Source organism: Dermacentor albipictus, chromosome 2 (genome assembly GCF_038994185.2).
Source record: "Dermacentor albipictus isolate Rhodes 1998 colony chromosome 2, USDA_Dalb.pri_finalv2, whole genome shotgun sequence".
Lineage (NCBI taxonomy): Eukaryota > Metazoa > Arthropoda > Arachnida > Ixodida > Ixodidae > Dermacentor > Dermacentor albipictus.
The window spans coordinates 74,914,357-74,942,097 of record NC_091822.1 but is presented as its reverse complement, the minus strand read 5'-3'; the positions used below and the strand labels follow the sequence as shown (position 1 = coordinate 74,942,097).

General features: G+C 46.6%; 2 protein-coding genes across 5 annotated transcripts in view; one reads left to right on the top strand and one right to left on the bottom strand.

Annotated features, from left to right (window-relative positions):
* The window catches only part of mRpL47 (mitochondrial ribosomal protein L47), a 54,427-nt gene extending 34,580 nt beyond the window's left edge, over positions 1–19,847 (bottom strand). Inside the window, exons 1-3 of one of the 2 annotated variants that reach the window (XM_065445799.2) lie at positions 19,639–19,847; positions 19,391–19,500; positions 6,320–6,380 (exon numbers count right to left, since the gene is read on the bottom strand). In XM_065445799.2, the coding sequence (XP_065301871.1) occupies positions 6,320–6,380; positions 19,391–19,500; positions 19,639–19,733 (266 nt within the window). In that variant the 5' untranslated portion in view covers positions 19,734–19,847. Of the gene's footprint in view, positions 1–6,319; positions 6,381–18,997; positions 19,081–19,390; positions 19,501–19,638 lie in introns of those variants that run through there. The other variant, XM_065445800.2, reaches the window with a different exon arrangement.
* A 141-nt stretch (positions 19,848–19,988) lies between these two features.
* LOC135913117 (kelch-like protein 17) overlaps positions 19,989–27,741 on the top strand; it is a 55,081-nt gene continuing 47,328 nt past the window's right edge. For 2 of the 3 annotated variants that reach the window (XM_065445796.2, XM_065445795.2), the window contains exons 1-2: positions 19,989–21,013; positions 21,913–22,030. In XM_065445796.2, coding sequence (XP_065301868.1) covers positions 21,915–22,030 — 116 coding nt within the window. In that variant the 5' untranslated portion in view covers positions 19,989–21,013; positions 21,913–21,914. Of the gene's footprint in view, positions 21,014–21,912; positions 22,031–22,909; positions 22,983–27,741 lie in introns of those variants that run through there. The other variant, XM_065445798.1, reaches the window with a different exon arrangement.

Genomic DNA, 27,741 nt, shown 5'->3' with positions numbered 1-27,741 from the left:
CTTCACCCGATGGAAACTAGACCACGCATCCAACTCAGAGGATACTCGCGTTCCACCCAACTAGCCGAGGATCTGTTCCACCGTCGGCAAGATGAAGCACTCCCTTTCGATGACTTCATTCAGCTTCGTCACATCGACGCAGATTCTGTAGCCGCCCGATGATTTGGGCATGACTACAAGCCCGAAGCACCACTCAGTTGGCGTCTCTACCTTCCTTATGAAGTCCTGCAACTCCAGGTTGACTAGCTCTTTCTTGACAACATCGTTTAAAGGAATTGGAATCCACCTTGGGGTGCTCAAGGAAAATGGATGAGCACCGGCTTTAACGCGAATGCGATATTCGGCTTGCCGAAATTTTCCCAACCCTGGGAAAACCTTGGCTGGGGGGGAATGAACGCACTCGGTAGACTCTATGAAGTGAACACCAAGGGCCTCAATTGCAGGGAGCCCAAGCAGGTGAGTGCGGTGACATTCAACCACGTAGAAGGTCTGCACTGTGGACTTATCACCCCACTGTAAGGTTGCTTTAAAGGTACCAAGACCGTGCAGACTCTGTTCGCCAGGGCCCAAGACTTCCGCTTCAACGTCATCCAGCAACTACGGTCGGCCTGGGAAAGACGGCGAGAAAGCAAGGACTGCCCCGCCAGAGTCTATCTTAAACTCAGCCGGGTGCCCGTTCACTAGTATGTCTATGTACCTTGCTCATCACGAATCCACGTTGTGAAGTTCGATGTTACACAGTAGCTCATTTCTGTTCTTCTTCGTGCACACTTCGGCAAAATGTCCTAGCTTTCTACAGTAGTGGCAAACTGATTTTCTGGCTGGGCAGTCTTTTCGAGAGTGCCGCTGTCATCCACAAAAGCCACACGATAACCTAGCCGGGTGCTCAGACTGGTTGCAGAAATGTGGTGAAGGGGTGGGCGTATCGTTTCACCGAGCCGAGTCCATATTTAGTGTTTCGGCAAGAGCGTTATCCATAGTCAATCTAGCGCGTGATAACCGCTCTTTTTCTGCGTCCTTGTGTATGCGGGCTTGGCACAGTGCTTCCTCAGCGTTAAGTTTTGTGCACCGGCACAATTGATCAGACAGTTTCTCATCACGCATGCCTACGACGAATCTGTCGCGAACAAGGCAGTCCTCGACGAGCGGACTGTTACAGCTACAGCACTTTACCAGGTTGCGTAATGCCGAAAAAAAGTCATCCACAGATTCGTCTGGCTGCTGAGTGCGATGGTGGAAATGACGACTTACAAATATCTCATTTACTGGATGCACGAAGTGCAAATCCAACTTTTCTTTGATGACAGTGAAAGAAGGCGCCTCCGGTGTTGACACCCCCAAGGACGAAAGAATGGTCCTGGACTTGCGGTCCCACAGAGTAAAGAAGTGTTCGTACCTGGCCCTCGTCACTGGCACTGTGGAAGCCGGCCACGAAAGCATAATCCTTGAACGTCGAAATACACATTGGCCATTCTCCCGGGTTTGAAAACGTGAAGTTCTGCGGTGGGTGCAGACCAGATGCGCCAGCGTGAACGATGTGCACTTTCACTTCGGTGGTCTCGGCGTGGGTGGATTCCGTGTCAGGCATGTCAGTGTTAACGGCAAGATCCCACTTCTGCCACCATGTTCGGCACAGGAGCCGAGGGACGAGGCCGACTAGCGGCAAGGCGGAAACTAAAACAATGTTTATTCCCACTCCCTAAAGCCCCTTATATAGAAGGTCCTTTCAGATTGTAGCGCCACCTTATGGCCACAAGTGGCGGCCTCTACAAGTGGCATCACCGAATTACATCTGCCGAGGGCATGGCTGTGCACACCCCTCAGCCCCCAAGTTTCAGTTCTAAGTGCACGCAGGGCCCCAATTCATTGTGCCAGAACTGCTAGGTGAATTGAAATTTTCAGTATCTTGAAGCTGACTTGACATGTAGAGACAGCAGACAGCATGCTTCAGTTTTCATATTACGATGCACTATGTGGGGATGCGCGACCCTCGCGCCTCCCCTGGTGTTTTTCCCGCATAGCGCGTCTCCTGTAATCCCGCTTTGCCGCGTGGCCTCTCCTGTAATCCCGCTTTGCCGCGTGGCCTGCGTGACGTCAGCGCGGTCGATGTGGTTGAAACGCAGTCCGAGAGATGGCGCGAGTGTTGCGCGGCTAACGCCGCGAGGTTACTTGGGCGCCGAAAGGAAGGCGCTTGCTCTCTTGGGTTCGAGGCAGGGAGCGGGACGGGCGTGCCGCACGTGCAGCGCGGCTCTTTCCCGGCGGGTCGACGCACGGCGGGGACGTCTCCCGCGTGCGCGCCACCCATGCTTCTGCGAGACCGCCTCGCGTGGCCGCCTTCGAACGCGCCACGATTCGCGTGACTATACACGCGAACGACCAGGCGTTGGGATCCAGCATGGAGCGAACATATTCGCTCGCGAGGACGCGGTGAGTCGGACTTCTAGATTTGTCGCGCGCCCATCGGCATGTTTTGTGGATAGCAACTCGGCTAGCAGGCGTTGATGTATGAAAGGTGCAATAAATGCCCTTGTGATTGTTTGCACTACTGTGTTGTCGTTCCTTTGTCCCAAGAGTACGGTGTGAGAATCCCAGATCAGACCCCACAACTAATAGTTAGAAAGTAAGGTGCATTAATTAACTAGCCCCTTACTTGCCACAACTCACCCATCCTCTGACATCGACCAGCACTTATGCCAGGGCTATGAATAAATTATACTTCTATCTCAAAAAAACTTGTTTTTAAATCACACTTAAACGCCTTTGCTGAAACATTTGATGTGTTCCTACACACTCCACTTGGCTTGCCATGCACTTCATGCTAAGAAACTGAAAAGCCTCCATGGTTTGTAATCATATTTTATTATTATTATTATTATTACTATATCAAGAAACTGCTCCTTCTCTTAATTTTAACTGTCACGTCTTGGTCTGTCTACTGCATGAAAAAATGCTGAATTGTAGAAATGACGTTAAACATTAGTTGCCAGAGAAAGAACATCTTCATGAAAAACATTTTAGCAAGATCCAATAGTATTGTTTTTACAACATACTATATTATGCTCAATATGAGTTGCAATGTGTGAATTGTGGCCACAGCTATACTCTCAAGAAAAAGGTAGAGAGGGCTTTGCCATTCTAGAAATGTGCATGCCCCCACGATGCTTTAAGCTGTCGGCTTTCTTTGTGAAATAATAATACAGCGGCCCGCAAAGCAGCCCGCAAGTCTTTAGTCCTTAGCAGTGTGCTTCGTCACGGTGCACGCTGCCATAGCTTTGTAACTATTCTTATTCTTTTGCTCTTTTAATCCACAATGGAGCGATAGCCATTGAGCAGGCCAGCATATTATCACTAAGTGAAGAAAGACGACGGAAACCAGGGGGCATGAACATGACTAAAATGGCGACACCTCCTCCACTTTTTTTCTCCATAGCTCACGTGTTGCAGCTCACACCGAGCACTATAGTACACCCATGATAAACAAAGTGTTCATCGTGCCTGTGGCTAACTTCTGCAAGCTGGATTTCACTTTTAATAACTGGGGGTTCTAATAACCCTGAAAGTGTTGAAGTCGTAACTCTTGAGAGGCGCTGCAACATACTGAAAACTAACTGTTTTGCGCTTTTTCTTTTCTCAAGGCACAGCCCAAATTACTTAGAAACACCCCACACACACACAATAACTATAAAAAAGGTCAGCAATTTTTCAGTGGTTTGATTCAGCAGGCTAAGGTGATCTCTAGCCTCCTACAACCAGCTGCCGCGATTTCACTAAGCAGTGATTGATAAGACACTTCAACAAAATAAAACTGCACTCTGACATGTGCAGTTGCTTGAAAACATCTAATCAGAGCATCACCATCTGCTGTTTCAAAATCAAAGTTCCACGCACACGTTTCCTTTTGAGACTGAACCGGTCTGAAAAGCCCCCATACCTACATCTACTACTCAAGCGCACACACTGTGAGGTTCATCTCTATAATACTGACTGTTTTGTAAAGTGCTACAATGTGCATAAAATGTGCGGCTTCACAAGTCAAAACACACTGGGTGGAGATGACAGTATGAACACACTTTCTTGCACTCAATGCCTGTTGTCGGCTTTCCTTAGCAAACCCATAGTTTCACTGCGAGTTATGATTTTTTTGCAAGAGCATTCTTGGACGTTCTCAAAGCACCAATCCGTATGTAAAGGATGTTGCCAAACGGCATGGACGCCGAGAGGTCATTTCCCTTCCTAGAATTGTGGGAGATCGCCGTTTTCGGGCTTAGCCGAGAGTAAAGCCAGCCGGGCGCTTTGGTAATGAGTCGGGAGACGTTCTTTGACAGCAGATAGCCCGCGCCGACGCGTCGGGACATTTTAACCTGTCACGCGTGCGGGCAAAGCGTCGTTAGGGCGTCAATGGTCATGCCGGGGGGGTACAAAGCGGCAGCTTAAAACCCGAGGGATCGGTGACCCGACGCGCAGTCTCTTGAAAGGTAGGCTGGCGCCACCGAGACAAATCCATCGGTGCACTTAGCTTTACGGGCCCGCCGGACGAGACGAACAATGCACAAGACAGCATTGTAAATCGGCGGGCGCACGTCGGCAGGGGTGCCCTTTGCGGCACGCAGTGCGCGATGGGATTAGTTAAGGCGCGAGGACGAGGCGACGCAGATGGCCGTTTCCCCGTAAGTGTTTTTCAAAGTGTCGGGAGACTTTTCCATATATGTCGCGGAGGCAAAACGGTTGGGATGTTATTTGTTTATTTGTTGTTTGGTGGTTACTTTCTCTCCCTCTATCTCTCCGAATGTTCCGAGGAACGCAGGGAGAGGGTGAGAGAGAGAGTGCCCAATGAGTGACAGCCCAGTTCACCCAATCAGGTCACTGGGGTGTCGTGATTTGCCGTGAGGGGATTCGGGAGGAGCAACTGAAGGTTTAAAACCTGGCTCCCGATTTCTCACGGGGGTTCCGGGCGCAGGAAAGGTGCTCTGCACTTTCGGCTCTGCCGAGTTAAGACGCCGGTCCCAGTGTAACCCAAGGGTCTTGACGTACGAACGTTGCTATGTACTATCGGCTATGTCGAGTTGATACGTCAGACCCATTGTAAATAGCTGTCAATGTATATTTGTGTACATAAAGCCTATTCTCCAAGTGCAACGTCTATGGCGTCCCATGTCTGATGGAAGAGGAGAAACGACGACAGCTGAAGCAAAGTTTTCTCTACCAAGTAAGCTGGTTACGCCAGCTTGGAGGCACTCTGTGCCACGAAAGTAAGAAGAGAAGGTAAAGAAAATTTACTCCGTACTTACAACTACAATTAACATATTCTTTTGCTAACAAATTTTGCTGATGAGAAGTTAAACACATGCTGCACCAGGCAGGCAAAATTTGGTTACCTTAATATTCAAACAAGGGAAAAAAACAAGTAAAAAACAACACCAGGCAAATCACTAGCAGATTTTGCAGAAAAATATTTAATGGTTTTCACGGGCTTGCAAGTCCCCTATTTTCTTTCCTTTCCTTTCCCTAAGTGAAGGGAATTTCTGGTGGTGCCTTTACATGCTCTGAATTTTACAGAAATTCCTGCGTCGTTTGTGTTTGCTGCTCGCTTAGTGGTGCACTGCAGGCAAGACCCGCGATGTTGTAGGAGACACTTGGGTGTCTGCTGCAGGGACACTGGCTGCTCTAAGAATGAGGGCACAGAGAATCCCATTGGAATTTTTAGCCCTTTTTGTGGCTTACACTGGTATATTATTTTGCAGACACGATCGTCACCAAGCTATCCCCACACCAGACCTGCTTCTCTGCAATGCCCAAGCCTGTAAAGAAACTCCTAAAAGCCAACCCGATGCCATCCTCTAAGTGTATAGTGAAAATTGTCGCCTTCTGTACCATGCCCACTAATACTTCCTACACCCTCTGCTATATTTGCAGCCCCACATTACTCAAACAAAAAGATATTTGCTGCGCTTCAAGCCTATGAAATGAATGAACTCTGGGCAGCACACAAATAGTGCTGAATTTGCTACATTGTCTCGACGCTCCCCAACCACAAGTGAAAATGAAATCATGGAGTTTTCATGCTACACACAAAATAACAGCAATTGTAAAAAAAAAAAAAGACTCCAGTTTTCACTTGCGGATCAAAAAGCATCAGCTGTCCTTGTGAGCAAAACGTTAAGCAAATGTAATTATTATTAAGAATTTCTTGCTCGCCTCGGCATTTTTTTTTTACTACGACAAAACACAACTGGTTCATGGTGTGTAAATTATTAAGAGTCCTATTATACAGCAAATGAGCAAAAAGTATAAGAACCAGACTACTCGCAATGTCACACACCAAAGCTTGTGAAGGTCCGAGTTGCTTTTGATCCGAAGCTCATCCTTGCTCCAGGGCTTTCCTGCAGGCAAGATAAAAAAACAACTTGCGATTTGCTATCTGCTGTCAGTACAATCAATGGAAGCAGCAGCAGGAAACAAACAAGTAAAAATTGATACAAAGTTAAGCTTCAGCTAATGCCCGTAGGTACTATAGGAACCCATGGAAATGCAAACAGTGGAGCAAGTGGATCTCGGCACAAGAAGGGTGAGGAAGGACACCGCAGTTGACAATTGGTCATTTTTGCTTGAGCCATATTCTAAACGCCGATACTTCCTGCCTTGATCCAACAGTGCCTACACGTAGCTTTAGGCGAGACTAAACTATTCGGACAGACAAAAAATAAGTTGCCAGATGTCTTTCATCTGCTCTAGCTCTCCACCAGTGATGTGTATCCAAAGCTTTCACCTCCCAGAACTGCCACAAAAGCAACAGTACCACGGTGCAGCTTTTCCCCCTGCACGTGATTGTAAGAACCTCTATCGCGACAAATGGCAAGGCCTTAGGTAGTATTAGCTGGTTCAATACAACTTGATGGCAGAAGAAGATATCTGAAAGGAATTGAATTAGAATGTAGCACAAAGTAAGGAGTAAATGCATGTACTTCATTTTCGGAAAGTCTACTGTTCTTTGATTGAGCCAAGTTAACTATATTGTGTCGAAAAGTGCTATGTGGGCAGAGAAAGTGCAGCAAAGGGCGATACTAAGTCTGCCTCGTGGCAGGTAATCTAGAGCGACTCCGGCAGATCTTGTCCGCGGTTACAGCTTACAAGGCTTCCTTACTTCATCTGCGGAAAGAAAAGAACCCATTGCTTAGTGCAATGGTTGTTTACACAACTACTCGAGGTGTGGTCTGGTAACTTCTGAAAGTGGGATCACTTGTAGTGGCCTTCACTGGTTTCTCCCGACATCAACCTCAATGCCTGATGTCAGGCACGCACCCCACATTTTCCAATCTGTAACTGGCCATCACTTGGCGGAACCATTATTGTTAATTTTTTTCAAAGGCCCCCTAAACCACCTCCGACATCACGAACACCTTTTAAATAAACACACACACCACGTGCAGAAACTGCGATGGGCATCTTTGGTGAATATGGCAGCTCTATGCATCACGGGTAAGCCTCAAATTCATAAAACAATCTTGTGCTCCTCTCCTAGCTCTTCTGGTCCCTTTGTTACGGTTGCATGTTGTAATGCTAGCAGGGACCTGTGCATGTCACCAGGGTAAAAACTGTCAATTGATTGGTCAATAAGGGACAATAGCACAAGCATAACAAGAGCTGGCTGTGTTCCGATAGCAGAGAGCTGCCCACCCATTATGTACCACTGGTGCTTCTGTGAAGCTTCCATTCAGTTGACAACGCACAAAAGGCAATTTAGGGCAGCCAATGGACTAGCCTTTCTTGTGGGTTGGCAAGAACCTTTGCTACGCTGCAAGAAGTTGGTGAGAGTATGCGAGGACGAGGAGGGAGCGCCTGTGAGGGAGAGTAGCCAAGGCAAGATAGAGAAACCGCGGTGGCAGCAAAGCCATTCATCAAACACCAGTAAATCTGCTATTAAAGCATCTTGTGAAAAAGTGCTTACGGTTGTATATTCATTGTAGACAGCTCCACAGCTGGCACATCGTAACAAATTTTCAAGGTCAAAGTGGTACATGTGTCCTTTATTTATTATGCAGTCATTTGCTTGAAGAACACATTTAAAGATGAATGAAACCTTTGCTAGCTTATGCAAAAGCTGGTCAAAACAGGAGGGCGGGGCTCTTTAGTACTTCTGCACACAAGCTGTGCCTGATCATCATGAAGGTTTGCCCTGTGTGACCGTACTGGTTCATTGCACAAGCAAACCTTGATTGCAACTCTAGGTACAGTACGGTCGTGATAGTTTTGGTGTCCGTCTAGACGCAGTACCTGCTTTAAGGCATTGCGCTCTGCCTAGGACACCGTAATGACCAATGCTGATCGGTGAGCTTGGTCAAACCTGGAGAGCCCACTCACACTGCCTTTATCCACAAGTCATTCAAGGCTGCACAATGATACAACAGGTGCCTCGCTTACTAATAGCCATGAAGCTCGGTGTAATAACGTCCATATCATGTTCATTTAGAGCAGTCAAACGGTGCTGTTAGCGCTGCATGGCCAACACCTGGTTCAACATAGCTTACGTCTTGAACATACACCACTGTAGCAGTAGAACTGCCTTCACTTTCTTCACCTTGCTGATCACCATGGCTTCCAGGGCTGTGATCGCCAATGAAAGCACTGCGAGACTGCAAAGCAGTAGCAAAGATAACTCTATCTATACTCCTGTTCAGACTGCAGGCAATGCAGCATGAGATATTCAAGTAGTGCGGTTGCAGAAGGCTCACTCCATGCCAGTTGGAAGCTTTGTATGGAATAAATGCTACGTACATTACAACTACAAGTTATCTACATAAAGTAATGCCAAATCACTTATTATATGTGTACTTTTTTGTTGTCAGCATGCGGCATACTATGTTTTAATTGCAATTGCAGCAGTGCACTGTGATTACTTGTCAAAGAAACGTGACCCCCTCTCGGTTGGTGGTAAATAAAGACAGATCAGCGATGCCTTTTGTGTTATAGATACATTATATTTTGGAATATAAAATTATTAAACAACATTGAATCCCACTGCGTGGTGCATCCTTATAACTTTATTTATATGTGGCATACTTTTCTTTGGTCGCAAATGCAGAGAGTGGAGAGGTCTCTATAGCATTCATTGCATCGCCTGCTATTTGTGAAACGGAGTTATAGGTATGCACTGTTCTAAAATCTTTCTTCTTTAAGTCAGTCTGATGTCAAGTGTACACTTTCGTCACTATTCTACCAATCTAGTTATCTTTCCTTTGCTTGCCCCGTGCATTTGCTTTCAGGCATGGAGCTTGGTAGTTTGTCACAGTCAATGATGGCTTGACAATAGAAATAATATAAGAATGTTCGAACCAACATCGCCAAATGAGCTGAACAGCACGAGAAACAAGATGATCATGGTAATAATAACCGTGGTTTTTTTTATTTAGAGACAAGATCACAGAACATGAATGACCTTATTCAAACTAGCACTAAGAAAACAAACAAACAGAGAATAACATAAAGTGAATCTGTCTTAAAAAAAGCAAACAGGTCAAGGTTGCCATCATGAAACAGGAGCCGCAAAGACACGACAGCATGCTGGTTATGTACGTGGTGGTCCTTTATGAAAGGGAACGTGCAAGTGCATGGCTTGTGCTTTGCGGAGGCTTTAGAGCACCAGCAAGTGGCAGCAAGAGGAAGCACATACGCTTGTGGCGTCATCTATTGGCGGCCAGAATAACAAGACATGGCTGATAGGCAAGCACCTGCTGGACTCCCTCCCATGCCAGATGGATGCGCAAGGGGCAGGCCCTGCAGCACAGATTCTGCTGCTAGCAAACTACGCTCAGTAGGCTAGTGCACTGGAAATATGGAAGTGCCAACATGTGCCTGCTAGTTAACAGGTACTCCCAGCATATTTTTTTTCAGCACGCAGCTCTGGTTCCCCACAACCCCACATAGTGTGGATAAACCTCACCTGATTCAGAACGGTTCAGGCGAGAACGATGCACTCGGATCAAACTATGGCTGTGGCAATTAAATCTAACTTGTTAATTATTTAGGCTAAATTATTTGTACAGTAACAATGCTTACTTAATTAGGCTTACTTAAAGGTATGATGGAGATGCTTGTATAAGTAATTAATTAATTATTAAGATTACTTAATTAGGTCCAACTAATCTCAAGTGCTCTTGGTTACTTTTGATTAGGCTCCACTGATTTAACCTTAGTTACTATTGGTTAGTCTAAAATATAAAATTAATTTTAATTAGCATCTTTTATTTACATTAAATTCGTTGTTGCTACACTAATGACATCATAATTAATATTATTTGCCTTTCATTAACCTCAATTTATCTTATACCTCTACAGTACTCACTATATATAGTCATAATCATAAATCTCGATAGTCATAAGGCACTCTCATAGATACCTCCATAGGACCCCATGTATGGGGTGCATCATGTCGCATGCTATAGTCAGGTGGACAGACAGAGCTCCGAGGGAAGTAGCCCTAGAATGCTAACACATTTGTACATGCTGCGAGTACCCAATAACTACTGGGCAATGTGCTTGCGTACCCAATGCTGCTTGCTAGCAGCAGATGCTGTGCTGCAGGCCCACTTGTTGCGCAACAGTCATTGGGGGGGGGGGGGTGCCCACCTAATTCAAGCAGGTGCTTGCCTATCGGCCATATCTGGTTATTCTGGCCACCAATAGATTATGTAAAAATCAGACATACTTCGCTTTGCTGCCACTTGCTGGCACTCAAAGCAGCCGCCCCAGAGCATTCCTTTTCATAAAGGACTGCCGTGTACAAATGTGAACTCGGCATTTGCAACAACCAGCAAAGCATTTATACAATGTGTGCAGCTCTAGTTTTGGCATGTATTTCTTCATATGGTTCCGACTAACAAAAGATCGAGCTCTTCAGATCTTCTTATTCCTATCTCATGTCCCAGCTCTATGGTATCAGCAAATGTATAATTTGAATAAGGCGATACACGTTCGAAACATAATGTGAGCCTGTCCCCGTCGTACATGACAATCCACCATAATGATTGTGAACATCATGCTCTTCGTGCTGTTCAGCTCATTCAATGACACTGTTTCACGACACACTAGGCGACGACAATATTCCTAAGATCCAGCAGCCAGGGACTGCGGCAAATAATGAAGCTGTGCTCTGAAAAGGAGGCTGCATCGCATGAAGAACAATAGTAACCAGTTGTCAGAGCAATGATGAATGTGGTTGTGTGACATTTAGGGGTAGCACGCTGGGATGTGTGACCTTTGCTTCTGTTTCACTGCCCTCACCAGCAATCACAGGTGCGGAGAAAGAGAGAGCGAGAGCAAACACTTGCGATGCTTTGCCTGACACCACACATCTCACCCCCAGCTGCGGAAGCTACTGTGACCAGCATGATGATATAGGTGAAGGCAGTCGCACATCTGCCGACCTGTGAACGTTAAAATTTTAGAAATCCTGTGCATATGATGAGGAAAGGGGTGAACAACATGCTTCTTTAATGTTCTATGTGAACCTTCTCCAGACTATGCCTACCATGGCTGCTGCTGCCGTCTTGTTAAATACTAGATCACACACGGGAAGAACAGCACTCGTACAATGAATCGGCTTATTTGTAGTCCCACCTGTATCACCTCTGCAGCAGTGCTGGTGGCCAGCTTTGTTCACTGGAGAATCACGCAGTGAAACAACAGACAGCACCTAAATATCCTGCACTGCAGTAAATATCTTTCAAGCGTGTAGTTCCTCTATTAAGGTAAAGCTTTCTATGCCTTCTTTCTCAGTTTTACGCATCTGCTAAGTCTGCTTCTTGCCAAGTAGGCTGGGACGGTCCTGGAGATAAGGGCTGATCGCAGAGACAGTGTGTTGAGAAGTGGGCCGATCTCAGAAACCCGCAGCAGTTGCACAGTTCACATGGGTCACATGTGGCGATTACTGCATCATCCGATCAGTAACCTGATTTGGTAAACAGCCACATAATCACTATGACTCAAAACATGCTTTGAGGATGAACACTTTTATACCATTTAATTAACAGCTTCACGGAAGCTTCGCTTCACATAGATTCCAAAATGTGCATTGAATCTGCAGTATATCTTTTTTTAAATCTTGCGCTGAAGACGTATATGCTTTTTGAAGTATACACGAGCACTTTACTGACTATGTACTTTTAGAGGCAGCATGCAGGCAGCAGCAAACTTGGAAGAGCAAAGACTAACAAGCAACACATCTCTTCTAGATCACAGTTACTTTTCCAGTGGCTTTGCATGCTGTCGCCAATATCCCCTGCTTCAGGAATTTTTATGTATAAGGTAAGCACCTCTGTGGTGTCCTTTCACCTACAGATTATCAGAAGTGGATCTGGGCACGTATATCTGACAATCGCTTTTTCGTGACGTAGTACACAGCGCATTGTGTGATTCGAGCGGTTTTAGAGTGCAGCGCTTAGGCGACCATTCCTGCAGCGAGCGTCGGTGTCGGCATTGTCCCGCAGCACAACCGAGCGAACAAGTGAAGGATGAAAGAGCAAATGCAGTTGCCGAGGGGAGAAAAGTGACGCGAGGAGAAAAGTGGATAGGAGGGTGCAGCAGAACCAAAATATATGTACACAAGGTAGCTAAGCTGCCATAGAAGCCCATGCACCCTGCAATGGCGGCTTGCAGAGGCACGTCAGCGCCATCTACACTTCGCGGGGACAATTTCTCGGTGGAAAAAAATCTGCATTTGCCGTTCAAGGCTTGTTGCGCCAAGTTGTCTACCATGCCAGCTCGCATCACAGCTTACATACAGAGCACAGAACAGCACAAAATGAAGTGTAAGTAAGTGAGAATGTTCCCCACAACATCGCGTCACCATGTAACCTGAATACACTCATCTGCATTTATAGGTCTCATTCCATAATGGCACATAGCACACTGGTAAGCCTTGAGAGCTTTGCATGAATACATAGCAATGGGTTCACCCAGATTTTGAAGTAAGTACCGTATGCATGTGTCCTTAGTACCAACGCACATGTTATTTCAGTGTTAAGACAAAATGAACATTACACTGAAATAACTTACAGAAACCACACTTTAATCTTCACTAACACAGCATGCATGGCCCCTGTAATTCTTTTCCTAGTACTGAAGCCATAGATAACAAAATAGGTAGTGACTACAGTGACGGGGCCCGTCACTTTAACATCTGCACTACAGTGACGGGGCCCGGTACTTTAACATCTGCACTACAGTGACGGGGCCCGGTACTTTAACATCCTCACTACGGTGACGGGGCCCGTCGCTTTAACAACAACACTACACCGACGGGGCCGTCACTATGTCGGTATTGGGGGCGAGGTCGACTTACGGAGTCGCCATCTGTCGGAAGCGCCTCATATGCGTCGGCGTTCAATAAAGGTTAAATAAACATACTACGCGGCAGCCCTCCTGAACAATTTTGCAAGTACTCTCGAAATGGCAGTATTTTACCTTTAAAATAATCATGTTGGACAAACAGAAAGCACATAATGGTTTACAAACGCTATCTCTTTGCCTACTACGTACAGTAAGCTGGGACTGCGAGCGGTCGCCGCAATCGATTCCACCGAACCGGTTTGCGTGAAACGTAAGCAATCGCTGAGAAAACTATGTGAAATATGTTCTTATAGTGGGATGGCTGTCTGTGTAAATAAATGTAGCATAACAGAATGAAGCTGCAATGCAGCGATCGCACGGGTTCGCGGTGACAGACTTCGCGTCTGCATGCATGTCCTCGCGCAATGTTTCGCTTTCGCTCCGAGCACGTTTTCGCACCGTGCCGTGAGCTTTATGCCGCAGCATATGAGCATTTGACAGTACGCAAGCTACCATTGTTGCATGGACACTATCGGAGCTGTTCAAAAATAATTTCGTTATAGCCAGGGGTCTTCGACGCCTACAGCGACTTGTGATGTTCCGTCGCGATGATTCAGTCTTAATTTTCTTTTTCTTTTCTTCTAAAGTCTTGGAAGCTTCAATATCATTATTTCTAAAATTTCATCGAACTGCATGTTTATCGGTCTTCTAAGCGAGCAATTACCCGCTGCTTCTTTTTCTTAATTCAGTAGAATATTGATTGTCAGGTGCTCACAAGCAGGAACATGGGCCGTGACTTTTTAAATGTGTTTTTACCGTTCCCCTTCCATTAGAGTGAACTTTCTTTATTATAATCATCATACGTGTTACAGTGCATACGCAAAAGATTGTACATTCGTGGACAAGTACCCATTGCGGTCGTTCGATCCGTATGTGTGCAATCATGTATTCGATTACTGCACGGAAGTTGCTGACATCGTGAAATTCACGTGGTGTTGTGGACAGTACTGGAATAAAATACCGCGGTCCGTAAAGTGCTTGGCATCCCCATAGGCGCCAGCACCGAGAAGCTCATGCAGCTGGGGGTCCACAACACTTTCGATGAGGTTGGGTCACAGAAGTTAGTCCGCTGGACTTTAACCCGTCAGGGAAAGGCAGTGCGTGCTCGACGCGTGGTCGCGGGAGGCCGTCACGGTCTCGCCGTTCCCGCGCAACGTGCACCCGCAACGCAATGTAGGCACACGCCGGGCCCGGGCCGCACTTCTCGGATCCGTCGCCGACGAACCACGATCGGTCGCGTTCGTCGACGTCGCCCAATACGGTTCGTCCGACCGGTTCGCGGCGGCCGTGGTGGATCACAGGGGCAACCTAATGCCGCGTCCGTGCGGGGCAGGTGTCCGGATTGCGGAGATCCATTCTGCACTTTAGAACACATGCTCTGGCGGTGTCCCTCGTTACGGGACCACGGTCATCTCACCACGGATGAAGAGTGGGAGGAGGCGGTCAGGCACGGCCTGCCCGTCCCAACGTCGGAACGGCTCGCGGCGGCCCCCTCCCTCATAAGGGGGTTTCGGAGTCGCTCCTCAGGACCTTAATAAAGTTCACTGCCTGCCGTGAAGTGCTCGAAGTTGTTTGCATAGAATGTTTGAAAGAAGTGCGGCCATTGACGTCGCTACAGTGTCGACGTAAAGTGCCGGTCCCGTCTGTGGTTAAGGAGACGGGCCCCGTCACTGTAGTGTGTATGTTAAAGTGCCGGGCCCCGTCACTGTAGTACAGATGTTAAAGTGCCGGGCCCCGTCACTGTAGTGCACGATTATGTTAAAGTACCGGGCCCCGTCACTGTAGTACAGATCTTAAAGTGCCGGGCCCCGTCACTGTAGTCACTACCAACAAAATATTTAGTGAAAAGGCAGTTAAATAAAGTTACTGATGAACTCTAGTAAGGTTAATACCATATATAGTGCCATTACATTTTATGGCTACGCATAAGAGAGTTTTGATGACATTACTGGGTTAAATGCAGTAGTACAATCTCGGCATACCTCAGCATGCGTCACCAGGAGCAAACTTCAGAAAGCCTGCATAGTCTTGTACTCATAATTATTCGTTAAAAAAAATTATATTGGGTTTTATGTGCCAAAACCACTTTCTGATTACGAGGCACGCCGTAGTGGGGGACTCCGGAAATTTGGACCACCTGGGGTTCTTTAACGCGCACCTAAATCTATCGTATTCATGGACGGAAGAAAACAGCCCGTGACTATTGGCGGCGAGCTCCACCACTGCCAAGGCTGGCGCCACCGTCGGCGTGACGTGACATGAGGGATCACGTGGACACAGCGGCCGCGTCGGCTGCTTCGGAAGCGCCGAAGCGAGCTGAAAAACGAAAGTTTTAAGTCCCACGTGCGCCGCGGTTCTGATTAAGTGGTGAGGTTTTCCCGCCTTGGGTGTCTGCTTGACAACATTTGAAACTACTATAATAGGTAGCGGCTGCCTTTGGAGGCGTGCAGCATGGTAAGGTACTGCTCAGTGCCGTAGTGCTAGATGTGCGCAACGGAGCCCGGTGTCAGCCTTATTCACACGTAGCCGCAGGGCAAGGAGCTGCGTGAAGCTTGGCTGGCGAAACTTGGAACCGGCAGACAGCCATCGGCTACAACTCAGGTATGCAGCAAGCGCACACGCGAGGAAGATCTCTGTTACGGCGCTGGCCCTGCGCGATGTTCGGTGAGTAGCAGAAAACGCGCACTGGGACGCTCGCCCGCGCCCGCTACCCGGCTAATGTCAGGATGGTTTCGTCTATGAACTTGTTGATGCTAGATACTGGCAAGTTCACTGGAACGGAAAGGGAGCCGTAAGACGCACATTAAAGAAAGGCGTGGCATATGGTCATGTTTGTGTTAAGAATTAATGCACTGGATTACAAAAAAGAAGCAGAGGGAAATCGCACGCTGAGAAGACCGATAAACATACAGTTCGACGCAACTTGAGAAATAATATTGAAATGCCCAAGAATTTACAAGACAAAAAAAGATTGAATCGCCGCGACGGCACATCACAGTCACCGTAGGCGTTGCAGTCTCTATAACGAAATATTTTTGAACAATTCTGATAGCGTCCACGCAACAGTTGTTGCTAGGTACTGTCAAATGCTCATACGCTGCGGCCTAAAGCTCACGGCACGGTGCGAGAACGCGCTCACAGCGAAAGGAAAATATTGTGCGCGGACATGCCAGTGGACTCGCAGTCGGTCGCTGCGAACCCGTGCGATCGCTGGATTGAGGCTCCATTCTGTTATGCCCCATTCGGTTATAGAGAGCCCACTATAAGAACATGTTTCACATTGTTTACTCTCAGCGTTTGGCTACCTTACACGCAAGAAGCCGGTTCGGGGGACTCCATCGCGGCGATCAGGCGCAGTGGCGTTCACTGTATGTATTCGGTAAAGAGATAGCGTCTGTAAACGATTCTGTGCTTTCTGTTTGCCCAGGATTATTATATTGACAGTCAAAAACTTCCCTGGCTTTGAGAATACCTACATAAATGTCCAGGAGGGCTGCCGCATGGTGTTTTTATTGAGCGCCGTAAGCGAAACCTATGAGGAGCGCGCCACGTGATCCCTCATACTACGCAAGGGAGGCGCCTCCGACAGATGGCAACTCCGTAACTCCTCGCCGCCAATATATTTTCCTATTCTAATGACATTGTCTGTTCTTTTTCAAATGTTTTCATTGGTGACATACTGGATGCACAATTTTCAACAAAGTGTGTTTTGCCCCGCGAGATGTAGTCGCACTTCAATCGCACGGCCCTAACTGATGGCTCATTGGTTTGGAACTGCATTTCGGCCTCGCCTTCGCGACCATGTGAATTGACCTTGGCGGAACCACGAGGCGGAAGGAAGGTATGGCAGAAAAGCGTAGTGCGGCCATGATGGCCAGAGCACAGAGTTGTCTGAAAGGTCTGTCGGCGGCAGCGGCCGTGAAACGCGTCATCAATGCCCTGGCTCTCGCGATGTCCAAATTAGAGAGGCAGACGCACCCCACTTCGCTCATTTGCAACGTGCCGCGCGAGACGGGCTGTCCGCGACAGCCAATATATCGCAAAATGAAAACACGTATAGAGTTGCACTTAACTTTCGCGATCAGAAAGTATCTTAATCGTCGGTGAATTGATTAAAGGGCCCCTGAAACGGTTCGGACAAATTTTGTAGGCGCCTAGGGTACAGCTTAAGTAGAACATTCGCACCACAATTTAAGTGAAGCGTTACGTATTAATGGAGCTGCAAGCGATTAGAAGTTACCCTCCTCCCTAGCTATGCTTTTCCTCCTCAACTCGCTCGCCGAGCGAGCGGCGCTAAGCTCCGCCTTCACTGGTTCAGCGTCACGATGCGACGTCACATCGCTCACTTCCGGTTGTTTAGGAGCACGCCCCCTCCCGCGCGAGACCTCTCCGCTAGCCGCTTGGCCGTCGACCGAGAATTATCGAAGCAGCGTGCGTTGCGAGCATTCTGTCGTAGCGCCGAACGTGTCCGGTACTCCGCTAAAAACAGGCAAGCTGGTCATTTCGGCAAATGACTGGAGGCATAAACTCAAGCTGATGAAGGAACTTTAGCGTAGACGTACGTGAGCAGCCTGATCGGTCTGCACGGTCCAGACACTTGCTGGCGCAGCGCTTAACCAGTCAAACAAAGCGCTAATATTGCTCTAACCAAGTGTAAAGCATTTTAAACATTTATAAATCAACGTGTTGATGATTACACTCCTGCAAAAAATACACACCAGCAGCAAAGAATACACTTCGTTGCTGCTACTGTGTATGGTTGAGCTCTGTGCCACCAGGTGGCTGCACCGTGCAGACCGTTCCCATTTGCCCTTCTGCTCATCTCGTGGCTCATCCCGGCACAGTCAAGCGGCCAGATCCTGTCCCCTTGCGCTTGCGTTTGCCCTAATACTGGACTCGCGGTTTGCAGGTCGCTAGGTTTGCAGTCCACAAGGCAACAAAGTCGAATCATAGTGCTCGCGAAAAGACTGAGACCGACTCTGACCGCGGAGCTCTCGTCAAAATGGAGTACGTTGTAACACAAGCAGACGACACTTGCTGTGTGCCGGAAGTGCTGAAGTGTACTAAAAAAACTATTCTTGTGTATTCTCTTTAAGTTATTTTCTTTTTACAAAAACAAAGTAACTAACATTCCAACTATTACGAGCATCATTTGTTCACCATAAAGTTGGAAAAATTATCGACCACGCGCCCTGGTCAGCCAATCAGATAGCTCGCCCATGTGACGTAATATGGGTTATTTGCATCATATGGGTAGGGGCGGCTTAAAATTCCGCCGAGCAGTGCGCTGCGATCGACAGCGATGGGTATTTTTAAAACCTTATAATAAATTACACGCTTTACGCAGAGCACTTAGATGCATCAATTAATGATCAGAAGGACCTACTCTAACGACTCAGTACGTTTGTAGAAAATCGCCAAAATCGTTTCAGGGTCCCTTTAAATTTTCTGCTTAACCAGGCAATCAGCGCGCACTTAACGTGATATCTAGTGACCGTCAGAGAATACGTCCCCAGAAGGATCGGTGACCAACGTGCGCAACTATATCAAAAATTAATATGTGTCGTAAACTTGGCGCAACATTCGTAAAATGAGCTCGAATACGTAAACTTACGGAAAGTTCGGAAGAGTTGGCAAGCTAGAGTCCCATCATTGGGGTGGCGCATGCTCAGATGTGATATGAAACCACGGGTTATCAGCAGATATTGCCCGTGCAGCACAAACCATGTTATCGAAACGTTCTCGACAAGCCTGCTGGCAGCAGTAGTTGAGTGTACTGTACTACTACGTGTCGGCGCCCTTACCAACAACGGGCAACGTTAAAAACTGCTTGATTGCGTTACTATAGCGTTTTATCACCACCCGGACTTCCCAAAAGTGCCTCTCCTTCAATAGCCAAAGCACAGCAATTTTTTGCCACGATTTGTAATAACTCTACCTGCCTTATTCAGACTAATGCTAGAAGCTTTTGGCAGGAATGAAAGCTCTACGAATGGCGAAGTCTAACCTGATCGAACTTCGTCGGCGCCCCAGTTGTCCTTTGGCTCGAAAAATTCCATCAGACCGTGCTGGGCGCATGACGTGTGCAGAGATGCACCATAGGATGATTGAGCGATCCTGCGAAAGGAAAATATATACGCGCTGCTTTATATTGAAGGACAAGAGAAATAGATACGCAACATGTAGTGAAACCAAATTACGACGCCATGTGCTTTGGGTCGTCGAGCTTCATATTACAAGCTGAATAAAAGTCACCTGTTGAGGGTCACAGCCCTACTCACAGATGACTTCGTGGCGACGCCGCTAAATAATAACTTACAAAGACCTGCACATTTGTTTAAACTACTCATTTTACCGAACTAGTGCGTCTCGCAGGGCGCCTTTTAAACGCGTGAAGCGTGCGCGTTTATATAAAGTGTAGAGAGATTGTCAACAGACGTTCCACCCCACCACTGCCCACTATTTTGTTATGGAGGTATGAAACAGTTGATTTGTGTGGAATTTGTATCGCTGTCCTTGCCATCTAGCGGTCAGAAATAGCGATACGTAAGCAGCAATGTATTACGTAGCGTACACGTTGCTGCTGTGCGTTCCTGGACGACGTGTTCCACTCTATATGAGGCAGTATAGTATCTAGCCCAGACAATAACGAAAATGGAATAACAGGAACTGACCGAAGCCCCTCTTTACGTAATGAAACTGTGCGCAAGCTAGCTGTAACCATCACTATCTTTTCCCATGTCTTTCCCGCGCGCGACAATGCCCCCTTTTATGAGGTTATGGCGCGGTAGTGTGACGTTAAGTTATGCAAGGACACCGCTTTTCTCCGATAATAACGTAATAACCACGATCTGGCCGCCGACAGCAACCAGGAAAACGAAACCGCCGCAACGGCACGAGGGGAGTCGATCATAAATTGCGCGATCCCACGGCGCGCTCGATCACCTTGATTGCTGTCGGAAACAGGCGAAGCGTGGCGGAAGGAAAAAGAAGGCTGGCGGCAATAAACGGAGTTCTCCCCCGCCCTGTCCTTCGTACAACACAACGCATTGTACTGCCACTACTACAGCCTGCCTCCGTGCGCGCGCGCCGGATGCGAGCTCCATGTCGTGCCGCTTGAGTTGGCGTGCGGAGCCGTGCGCCGCTGCCGCTTGGCAGTGGAAGCAAGCGAGCACGGTGTCAGGTGTACGACGCGCATGAAAGGCTGGACTGCGGTCCGTAGTGCGTCGTCGGTGCAATGAACTTGCACCGGCGACGGGCAGGGCGGCGGAGCAGGGACATTCCTCGCCACAAAGCGGCGTGCAGCGCGGCAAGAGCCCGCAGCGTTTGACAGCAGCCGGTGCGCCCCGCCAGCAAAACTCATTTGCGTGAACGGCAGCGGCGCGCTCAGCTCCGCGAGCGAGCAGCCGCGATCGATCCGCTGCTGGGCGGTGTCTGCGAAAGGGAGGCGCGGCGCCCCCCGCTCCATCGGAACAGGTGTTGCCAACGTCGACTGCCACCGGACTTTGAACTCGCGCGTTCGCTGAGCACGGGCGCTTCCGGAGCCGCGAGGACGCCCCAGCTGGTCGGCACCCAAGTCAGGCGCAACCCGGTGCCCCGTGCGAGGCCGGCGGCTCCGGCACACACCGTGGTGAGCCTTTCTCGTGGCCTGCACATTCTTTTAGCTGCACTACACGCGCGCTTTAGGCATGAATGAGATACGCACACTTTGCATACGGCCCTTTGTCGCGCGTCGCGCGTGGGTTCATTGAACCGCCGCGGGGACCACTCGATGACCGCGCATCGCGTCAAATGCACGCTGGGTATGAGGGCGGAACCCTGATGCGGGTGATGAACAAAAAATGGTAACGCGCAGAGCGGTTGGTTGGGGTTGGTGCCCCCAGCGCAGCGGTCCGTGCGCTCCGCGCACGCACGCGTGTGTCCTTCAGTTTAGTTTTACAGGCGCAGGATTTCGTGCATGATCAGAAACAGCGATGGGCCGTTCGCCCACATGATGCTTTCGCGTACTCTCTTTAACTTGAGCTGCGAAAACATGTTGCCTGTGCAATCGAAAGCGCCGTGTGCACCTTTCTCCCGTTATTTCGCGCGGCGCAAGCAGAGTAAGCGAGCACGCTGATATATCGGGAGTTTGTTTGCAGTTTCGGAGTCGTTGCCCGCCGAGTGCAACCGTTTTTTTGTTTCCTGTGCCTTTTCCGCGTTCCGTCGGCCAGCAGATACAACGCGCTCTCCCGACGACTGGAGCGCGCTTCGTCCTTCATCTTCTCCGCACCGTTACATGTGCTTGTATCCGATAGGTGCGCGAAAGCGATGTATATGCACATTTGTACGTGATACCAGCGGCGAATCCACCGCGACGCTTGCGCTATTCAATCGCTGCCCCTTATCGGATGTCAGCAGCGGAGCTGAAACAATGAGGAGTATCCGATCGCCGGCAGCGTAAATAGCACGCGCGCGCGCGCCTCTCTGGCGCCTGTGCTCGCACGGTCATGGCCTTAGCGGGCTCCCTTTGGCAATTTGGTCTTCGGCTAGGGATGCGCCTGACACCGCCCGGCATGCCCGAAGGCAGCGGCGGCGACGCGAGGATGCTGCGCGGATCCCAGCTGGCGAGGGGGCCAGGCAGCCTGAAAGACTCGGAGCAGGGACCCAGGTGAGTTCTTTCACACCGCAATTACCATGGGCCTGTTATATATGCAGTGGCAGATACGTGGTAGCAACGGCTGCGTGCCCGAAAAAGGAAATTCCTTGTGAGATCTTGAATGCTGTTCTGAGTTTTGGCAGACAAAATATATATATATCCATATTGCACGACGAACATGCATTAAGAAACCCAAGACACTTTGAAAGCTGAGCACAGTGTTGATTTTTTGGAAATAACGCAATGCAGTGTTGAGCTTCAGATAACTGCAGGGCCGACGTAGGTACAGTGCACTTGCCAAAAAGAAATTTTTTGTTTGATTGATTGTTTTCTGTGCCCCAGAAAAATCTTTGTGGTCTCTCTACAGCAACACTTGTCTTTCTACCATTACGATGATGACTGCCAAACCAGTGTTAACATTGCACATATCTTTCGTGCTGATAATATTAGTCAATGCCAACTTCCATCAGACTGCCCGGCTAAAGCACCTAAATGTGCCCGGGAATCAGTACACAATATTTTAACCAACTCTGCTTGTATTTCATTATGTAGTTAAAACCTGAATTAGACATGCTGGAACCACTGTTCATGTCACTCGGAAACTCGAGCAGCGTGTTAGTAATGCCCGCACGCATGCTACAAGCACACATACCGAAGCTTATGTACATCTGGACACGTCGTAGACTAGAAATCATGTGCGCCTGTCATTGTATAAGCACACACGCACTTTGCAGGTAGGTGTCGTGGCATTCTTTATTTTTACTTTTTTGCATCAAGGCAGCTTAACGTCTGCATCAGAATTCATGCCTCCAGCTGTACTCCCAGAACTGCAGATTGTTGTAATGGACACTATAGCCCATATATAAATGGCATGCATGTTTTTGCCTGCAGGTCATGGGTAAATTTTGACAAGCGAATACAGCACACACATGCACGTGCGTGTTGACTGGCTGAAAAACGACAGGTCTGTAAGTCTCCATTCACATTCGATAGGGAAAAAAACACATGCCTCAATGCATTGATGTCCACGATTAATGATCACGCTTGCACACTGCGAAACCTTCACATACATCATTTGAAATATTCGCTGTAGGGGCTTTGGCGTTGTACTGCTGAGTCCGAGGTCAAGGATTTGATACTCGACCGTGGCTTCCGCATATCCCAATGGGGATGGAACGTCAAAGTGCCAGTGTGACTGCAGAATACTAAGCAAGCACGCATTATTGAGAAATAAGAAGCCTTCCCTTTTACATAATCTTCAACACCCATTCCTTGCGTATGAAGTGCCTGCCCCATATTTTGGCAAGTTTTCAGAATGGCATAGTGTCGCACCAAGAATTCAACACGTTGAGCATGCATCGAGCACCGTGAGGAGGAAGACAGATGGAAGCGGCATTTCTCCTGTGCCCAAAATGTTCATATCTGACAATCATCAACTTAATAGCAGCATCATGCAGCAACTTTCGGTCGCGACCTAGCATGATTGGCTCCCTCCCACAGCGTGTGCAAAGGAGCCAGTCACGACCAAGAAATTCGATCTAGGTCACGGTAGAAAGTGTGCCGTGAGACATCCGTGTGGGGCAGCATCATTTTGCCATAGCAAGTAGTAGTCTCCACTATTTTTAAGAGAGTAACGGAAGTTGAAGCTCGTATAAGCGCACGCCGCAACTGCTTAGCTGTTCTGCGTGTATTCAGGGCCTTAATATTTTCTTGTGTTCAATACATGGCCTCAGCGACAATGGGGGATGCTAATAGATAACAAGCAATATTTAACAAGGGGTGTCCCGAAAGCTACGTTTTTGTATTAAAATGCGAGTATATGAAAAATATGGACTTCAAACATCAAAGTGAATATAGACCTTTTCTTTTTTTTTTCACTTCTAGAAGCTGAAAAATAAAAAACTCCCCGCTTTATTTATACACATGTGCCAAAGTAATGTTTGATACCAAATCAAATAATCCCAGAAGCAAATCGAATGTAGAATAGTTTTGGTTAATAGACAGCCATTTTCACAAGTAATGTAAGAAAGGCTGTTTGTAGCCATTTATTTGTTTATGTACCCTGGAGACCCTAGAGAGCATTACGTAAAGGGAAAGCAATACAGAATCGTGTCATTCATAGAAACAACTGAACAAAAGAAAAAAACAAGAAAAACCGTTATTAAAAAAAATAAAGCATGTGCAACGAGATGTAGTATTATACAATTCTAAACGCGCATAAATAACAATTAGAACACAAAATGAAAGTAGGGCACTGATATGAATCCCAGAAATGGTAAATGGGAGTTCTATAATATACAGTGTTATATGAAGGTCGAATGGACACATTCAAATGTACATGATTAAAAATATTGGGAAAGAAAACAAAGGTTATACTGTCCTAAGAAAAATAAGAACAGCCATCACTCATGAAAACGTTCCCGCAGTTCCCTTTGAAAAATAGGCGCTTCACTGCAAGTGACAGTATTTTCTGGTAACACATTCCACTTGTTTATGGTTTGCACTAAGGGTGAACATTAATATTTTAATGTTCAAACAAATATATGTTGCACTTTATGTTCACGATTGCACCTGGATGAAATGTGATGTGCTAGCTTAGTGCAGTTGGCTGCAAATGTTGTCTCAGTGTAATATAAAGAATGAATGAATGGTAGACATGAATATTTGCATTGAGTGTTAAGGTCCGAAATGTTTTAACATTGATATGCTCACATAGAGCAAATATGGATAAAATATAAGCCTTACCCCTGCCTTATTCTGCACTGATTCAATGCAGTTTTGTAAAGTAACAGTACTTGTATGCCACATTATCAATGCATATTCTAATAAAGAATTGACGACAGATGCGTAAGCATGAAGCTTCGTTTCTGTGCTCGCAAGATACAAATGACGTTTGATTAATCCTAACTTCTTAAATGCCCTCTTTGTTACGTATTCTTTATGTGTATGCGAAGTTACAAGTGTAGTTAAATAGATGCCCAGGTATTGTAAACCTAGCACTCTCTTTATAACTGCATTGTTTATTCTTTAAGTGTTTTGAGGAACATTAGCAAGTGTACATTAGCAAGTGTAGAAAATGTCGCAAGCTTTTCTTTTTTTCTTTTCTATGTTAAACTCCATGTGCCAAATCTTGCACCATTACACCACTGGCTGAGTTGCACTAGGTCTGCGTTACTAGTAACTAGTTACGTCCCCAGAAGTTAATATCTGCCTGTAAATGTATTCGATGTGTCCTAGTATTCATAATGCTAGCAAGTTTCTGTCGTGGCATTGCATCTTATAAAGCGTCGCTTATTAAAAGCATGTATGAAGCATTAAAGGGACACTAAAGCGAAACAATAAATCAGTTTAGACTAATGAAGCATTGCTTCAGAACCCTGCAGGCAGTCATTTCCAAGTATCAGTATTTGAATTTCGCGCCAGAACCCCAGCGCCGGTATGTCAGCGTGACGTCAGGGGTTCCAAAGTATGTTTTCGCATTTTGGCAGCGTTGGCTGAGTAAAGGTTCCCGAAACTTGCCATGTTTAATATTTGGTTCTTTTAGAACACAATGTAGTCAATCTGTACCGCTGTATATAATTAGTAGGCCCTAGAAGATGCCATAAAAATCCATGACATCACAGCCACCAGTGCGGGAACTTAAGTAGGCGTCGCCACCTGTATTTCATTCTTGCGCTTTTTCTGGCTTGTCAAACATCTTATCGTTGTAAGAGAGGTGTTTTTGGTGTTGTAGAAAGGTAATTTACTGATGCAGAAGGAATCATTTTTCACTTTAGTGTCCCTTTAAGAACAAATGAGCACTTTGTTCGCATGCACTTGGAGAGTGCAAATGATCGCTGTATAGCTGGTAAAATGTTATGCTCTCGAGCGAGGTAGTCTGCTCCTCTACGTATGTTCTCATGTTTTACACCTATACATTGTCCATATGGGGATGAAATTTATTGTACGTTTGGTCTAATTTTATGTTATATAACTTAGGCACAGTTGACATTTCCAAATATTCAAAACAAATTTCTTTCTATGAACATTGACTATTCAATTCGAAGACCAGATCGGATAAGATGCCATTTGATTTGTTATTTGAGTGTTTAGAATGTTTGTGCACCTCTGTTTACTTGTCTCATTCAGAACACACAATTACTGTTGAAAGTCCATCAAACTGAGCAGCTCGTAAACGTGCAAAAATATATTTATTTTCCTAGTTGGAACAAATGGGCACTTGAATCAGTTAGTGGACCATGATTGCAAGCATGATTCCTTCTTCATGACGAATAGTGGGGGTGTGCAAATATTCTAAAGTTTAGAGTCGAATGTTGTTCTACTATTCGATTGGGTCCTTGACTCGAATGCTAATTATTCAGTTAGATAATTGAATCCAATAGTCCCCGCTCGAAAATGCAAACATTTTCCAAGTAACTTTTGAATATTTTACGTCATGGTCTGCATGAAAGCAGGAAATGAAAGCAAGAATGCGATAACCATCATTCCCTCCACTGCGGATGCAATGTTTTACAGCGCTCTGCATCTCTCGGCAAGCCAAACTTTTCTGGCTAAACATAATCACTCTCAATAAAATGTTTGGACACACCCTTCAGCAGTCGGTATTGTTCGATATTGTTTCTAAATGCAGCATCCTTATTCGCCCGCATCCCCTATCCCTGTATGCCCTGAGGCATTAACCCTCGCATTAAAAATAAAGAATGCAGCAACTGTGCCCTCTCATCAGATTAAATCGAAATCACTTTAATTGCAGCAAACTTTATACAATAATGACGCCATGTGCCACAACGCTCCAAACTAGAGAAAAAAAAATTTTTTTCTTCTCTGCGGTCACTGAAGACGACACACATGTCTGGTTTGGTAGCAAATTTAACAGATAGCAATTGGCCCGCAATGTTACGTTTTTTAACTTTAGGTGATAATATATGACTTTGTATGCTCTGAAGAGCCCAGAGTTTCGCAAACAATCTGCTTAGTTGATCATAGTGCCCCTTTTCGCTTCTAATAAAGCATGCTTATTAATGTTCGCTTTAATGACAAACATTTCATTCTTGTAAATACCAGGGTGTGAAAATTGTTGGTAAGAAGGCTGTGCATTATTCACAAAGTATTCGAAAAATATTCAACTCGATTTACTTCTGGCAATAGTATTCGATTCGTATTCAATTTGGTCTCAACGACTGCTATTCACACACCCTCTAAAAATTTCATTTGATTGTTACATCCAGCATTCTGTAATAATGGCCTCATTATGTTCCATTTATTTTCACATGAAGTTCATGCGAAACTTGGTTAAGCAAGAGTAGATGGCTATTGTGAGTGATATAATACTAGCATGTTCGGCATCGTTAGGTACAGCTGACCGATTCTTTAACAGTGGAGCGCGAGCGTCGACTGGCCAGCCGTTCAGTAGCTTCTAACACCACGAAGCGATGAGATCAACAAGCTCTTGCTGATCACTTCATTGTGCGTCGTTATCACTTCATTGCGAGCCATGTAACAACTTTGGTGTCAATGTCTATTTCTTCCTCCTGAGGGCTTTACAGGCCTGGAAGTTTTACTGGCCCGAATCTGTACTTTGCTCCGGTGTTCTACAAAAAGATTAGTTGGATTTCATTCTATATTTAGCACAGCTGCATGTATAGGGTATCACGAATAAATAATAAATTAAGAAATGTATACAGACACAGTGGCATGGACTTAGGTTATCTATCGTTTACACA